The sequence below is a fragment of the Galeopterus variegatus genome, unplaced genomic scaffold (genome assembly GCF_000696425.1).
Source record: "Galeopterus variegatus unplaced genomic scaffold, G_variegatus-3.0.2 Scaffold3303, whole genome shotgun sequence".
Lineage (NCBI taxonomy): Eukaryota > Metazoa > Chordata > Mammalia > Dermoptera > Cynocephalidae > Galeopterus > Galeopterus variegatus.
Genome location: NW_007729414.1, coordinates 218,357 through 222,935, shown reverse-complemented (window position 1 = coordinate 222,935; position 4,579 = coordinate 218,357). Strand labels below are relative to the sequence as shown.

The 4,579-nt window shown below is 56.1% G+C and overlaps 1 protein-coding gene across 2 annotated transcripts in view; it reads left to right on the top strand.

Moving 5' to 3' along the window:
* Window positions 1-4,579, top strand: part of COMT (catechol-O-methyltransferase) — a 26,080-nt gene that overhangs the window by 16,391 nt on the left and 5,110 nt on the right. For both annotated transcript variants that reach the window (XM_008584549.1, XM_008584548.1), the window contains exons 2-3: window positions 2,900-3,185; window positions 4,191-4,384. In XM_008584549.1, the coding sequence (XP_008582771.1) occupies window positions 2,900-3,185; window positions 4,191-4,384 (480 nt within the window). The remainder of the gene's footprint in view (window positions 1-2,899; window positions 3,186-4,190; window positions 4,385-4,579) is intronic.

The window sequence follows — 4,579 nt, the reverse complement described above, 5'->3', positions numbered from 1 at the left end:
GAGGGGCCAAGGGGGCTGCACAGGGGTGGGGCCTCCCCCTACCTAGGTGTCTTCTAAGCCGGCTGGGAGGTGACAGCCTTGGCCCATATATGCCTTTGTATTCAGAGGGTCTGTGGGCTGAAGCTGTCCCCCAGCTCAGTCAGGGCAGTGGCTCCTCCACCCAGGGCCGTCAGGGAAAGTGCCCAGGGCCGGGGCTATGACAGGGCAGGCCTCTGTGCAGGACTAGCAGAGGCACAGGACACATACCTGCTCCACCCACCTAAGGGCGCTAGAGGACGGTGGGGAGCTGGCTCCCAGGCGCAGACAGTTAGGCAACTGAGCACGTGACTGGCTCCTCTGAACCTTGACCCTCCATCAGCACAAGGCAGTTGTATTAGTCCGTTTGTGTTGCTGTAACAGAAATACCTGAGACTGGGTAATGTATAAAGAACAGAGGTTTATTTGACTTACGATTCTGGGACAGCTGCATCTGGCACGGGCCTCAAGCTGCTTCTACTCATGGCGGAAAAGCAGCAGGCAGCCGGTGGGTACAAGCAGATCACATGGTGAGAGGAAGTGAGAGAGAGAGAGAGGAGGTGCCAGGGTCTTTTTAAACAACCAGCTCTCACAGGAACTAATAGAGGGAGATCTCACTCAGGGAGAGCATTAATCCATCCATGAGGGATCCACCCCCATGACTCAATCCGTTTCCAGCACTGCCACACTGGGGATCAAATTTCCACATGAGTTTTGGAGGGGACAACACATGCAAACTCCATCAATCTACCCCTGGCCCCCCAAAACTCATGTCACTCTCACATACAAAATAAAATTATTCCATCCCAACAGTCCCAATAGTCTTAGCTTGTTCCAGCACCGACTTAAAAGTCCAAAGTCTCATCTGAGACCAAAAGCAAAAGTCCTTCCAGCTGTGAACCTAAAGAACAAAACCAAATTTATCTACTGCCAAGATACAATGGTGGAACAGGCCATGGGTACACATTCCCATTCCAAAAGGGAGGAATAGACCAGAAGAAAGGAGAAACAGGTTCCAAACAAGTCTGAAACCCAGCAGGACCGATATTAAGTCTTAAAGCTCCAAAATAATCTTTGACTCCAACTCCTGCATCCTGGGCACAATGGGGCATCTGGGCCCCTAAAACTTTGGGCAACCTCACTCCCACAGCTCTGCCAGGTGCAGCCCAGTGGGCTGCACTGGTGCCTGCAGCTTTTCCAGGCCTGTGTTGCACATTGCCAGGAGCCCTGCAGTTCTGGTCCTGGCGGCAGCCCCGCTGCCTTAGCTCTACTAGACATTTGCCTGGTGGGGTCTCTCTGTGGGGGCTCCAACCCCACTTTCCTGCTTGGCATTGCTCTAGTAGATGGCCTCTGTGGTGGCTTTGCCCCTGTGGCAGGTCTCTGCCTCAGCCTCCAGGCTTTTCCATACATCCTCTGGAATCTGGGTGGAGGCTGCCACGCCTCCACTGCTCTCATGTCCTGCTGGCCTGCAGACTTAACACAACGTGGATGCCACCAAGGTTTCAGTCTTCTACTCTCCAGAGCTGCTGCACAAACCACACTTGGGGGAGCTGTCTGAGGCAGGGCTGCTCCAGCCAGAGCAGCTGGGATGCAGGGAACAGGTTCCCAAGGGCAGCTGCGCCCCAGGTCTGTCCTCTGGGACAACTCAGTGTTTCTAGGCCTCAGGGCCTGTGGTGGGTGCGGCACCCTTTCAGACTTTTCAAATGCCTTTAGGGCCTTTTCCCATTGTCCTGGTTCTTAGCATCTGGCTGCCTCATCATGAAACTAATGTCTTCAGCAAACAGTTTATCTGCTTCACCCTTGCATTTTTCTCCTGCTCTCCGCTTCTCTACCGCATGGCCAGGCTGCAAATTTTCCAAATCTTTACTCTCTGCTTCCCTTTTAAATTCTGGCTTTACATCATGCCTTTGCTGCCATAACTCAGAGTAGGCTGTTAAAAGTAACCATGCAGTTTCCTTAATGCTTTGCTGCTTAGAAATTTCTTCTGCCAAACATTCTGGTTCACAACTCTTAAGTCCCACCTTTCGCAAAGTCCAAGGGCATGGACACAGTGCAGCCAAGTTCCTTGCTATGGTGTAACAAGGGTTATCTTTTGTCCAATTCCCAATAAGCTCCTCATTTCTGAGACCTCATCACGTGCATGGCCTTTACTGTCCATATTTCTTTTTTTTTGTCTTTTTCTTTTCTTTTTTTCCTTTTTTTGTCTTTTTTCGTGACTGGCAACAGATCGCAACCCTCAGTGTCGCGCCCGTACCGGACCGGGACCGGCAATGGGATCACAAGCCTCAGTGTTGCGCCCGCACCTCGCTCAGCCAGTGAGCGGGAACCGGTCTGTATGTGGGATCCGAACCCTTGGCAGGAGTGCCGCCGCACTTCCCAAGCGGCGCACTGTAGCAGTGCGTCACCGGGCCGGCCCATACTATCCATATTTCTATCAGCATTCTGGTCACAACCATTTAACCAATCTCTAAAATCTTCCAAACATTCTCTCATCTTTTTCTCTTCTTCTAAGTCGTCCAAACTCCTCCAACCTTTGCCCATTACCCAGTTCCAAAGCTGCATCCACATTTTCAGGTATCTGTATAGCAACACCCCACTCCTCGGTACCAATTTTCTGTATTAGTCCATTTGTGTTGTTATTAACAGAAATACCTGAGACTGGGCAATTTATAAGGAAAAGAGGTTTATTTGGCTTACAGTTCAGGGGGCAATGGTAGCACCCCCAAACTGAGGAGTATGGGTGAGTCAGGAAGGGCACAGAGCACAGAAGCCACTGCCCCTCCCTGTCCTCCCTCCTTCCCTTCTCCTGTGGACTCACCTGCCTCCCTTCTCCCTTCTCTGCCTCATCCATCCCCTCTCCACGCCCCACCCGACCTGCTAGCAGATGCTGGAGGCCGGAGCTCTGCTGTTGGCAGCTGCCTCGTTGGGCCTGGTGCTGCTGACACTGCTGCTCCTGCACAGAGGCTGGGCCTGGGGCCTCCTTCTCATCGCCTGCTGCGAGTACGTTGTGCAGCCCATCCATGACCTGCTCATGGGCAACAGCAAGGAGCAGCGCATCTTGCACCACATGCTAGAGCATGCCAAGGCGGGGGATCCACAGAGTGTGCTGGAGGTCATTGACACCTACTGCTCGCAGAAGGAGTGGGCCATGAATGTGGGCGACAAGAAAGGTGGGTAATCCAGCTGGCAGGTGGGCAGCACAGCCCTGCCAGGACTGGCCTGCCAGCACCCCGTTACTGGGTGGTTGAGAAGCTTGGGACAGGCCCAGATGGGGGTTAGGGGCTTATCTGGAGCCCTGGGGGCCCAAGCCGCAGGCCCAGCCTCTCACTTCCTGACCTGGACACCCATCGCAGGACTCTGTACCCAGACCAGTGGGGAGAGAGTGATGTTAGACCAAAAAAAAAAAAGTGCTTTGTAAAGAGAGCGCCAGCCCAGGAAGGCCCATTGTCCAGGGCCCCGGAGGTGGGAGTCAGGCTCTGCACTGTCCTTGCCACAGACTACTCAGTGGGCACTGGTCCCTGGTGACTCCTCATGTCCCCACTGCTGGGGAGGCCCCCACAGTCATGGGGTTTGAAGGTGGGGCAACTATCCTTGAACTCTCCCTGGCAGACATGGGACCTGCCTAGAGACCAGCCAGTCAGGTTCTCCCAGCTCCCCTCCCTCCCCCATTGGTCTGCTTCTGACCTAGGACTTCAGGCTGGAGCAGAGGCAGGCCCTGCTACACTCCCTGGAGTCTGTCCCTGGGGACAAGACTGCCCCTGCCCAGCCCCCTCAGAGCCCATGACACAGCATCCAGCTCTGGGTAGTCAGGGGGGCCCTGAGTATGGGGTGGGGTGGGGTGGGGTTTCCAGAGAGGGCAGCTCTGGGTTAAGGTGCATTGTGGTCAGCCAGGGAGGGTGGCAAGGAGAGAGGGACCAGTGAGTGCAACGGTGCAGAGGCCTGAGGGACCATGGGATCCCCGATGGTATGCACAGTGGGCACCAGGTCCTCAGGGCCAGGGGTCTGGGAGGTAAAAGACCCCCCAGCAGCAGGTAGGACGGGTGGAGGTGAGAGGGCCAGAGGTCAGGCATCCTGGAGGGGCTGTAGCTCGGTCAAGACAGGAGTGGGGCCCAGGACGGAGGTCGGGTCCCCCTTCTTTCACCTGTGCTCACATCCCTCTCCCCTCGACCCTGCAGGCCAGATCATGGATGCCGTGGTGCGGGAGTACCAGCCCTCGGTGCTGCTGGAGCTGGGGGCCTACTGCGGCTACTCGGCCGTGCGCATGGGCCGCCTGCTGGCGCCTGGTGCCCGGCTGCTCACCATCGAGCTCAACCCTGACTACGCTGCCATCACCCAGCGCGTGCTGGACTTCGCGGGCCTGCAGGACAGGGTGTGTACGCCTGAGCTGGGTGAAGATAGGGATACTGAGGCTCAGAGGGGCCGGGGTAGGCCAGTCACCCCCAAGCCGGGTTCAAGCCCTCAGTCACAGAGCACCCACTGTAACTGGGCCCCACGGTGCTTCTCAGGCCCAGCGACAAGGAAGGAACCCCTGGCAGCTCGGTGAAGGGTTCCTGCTGCCCCGCTC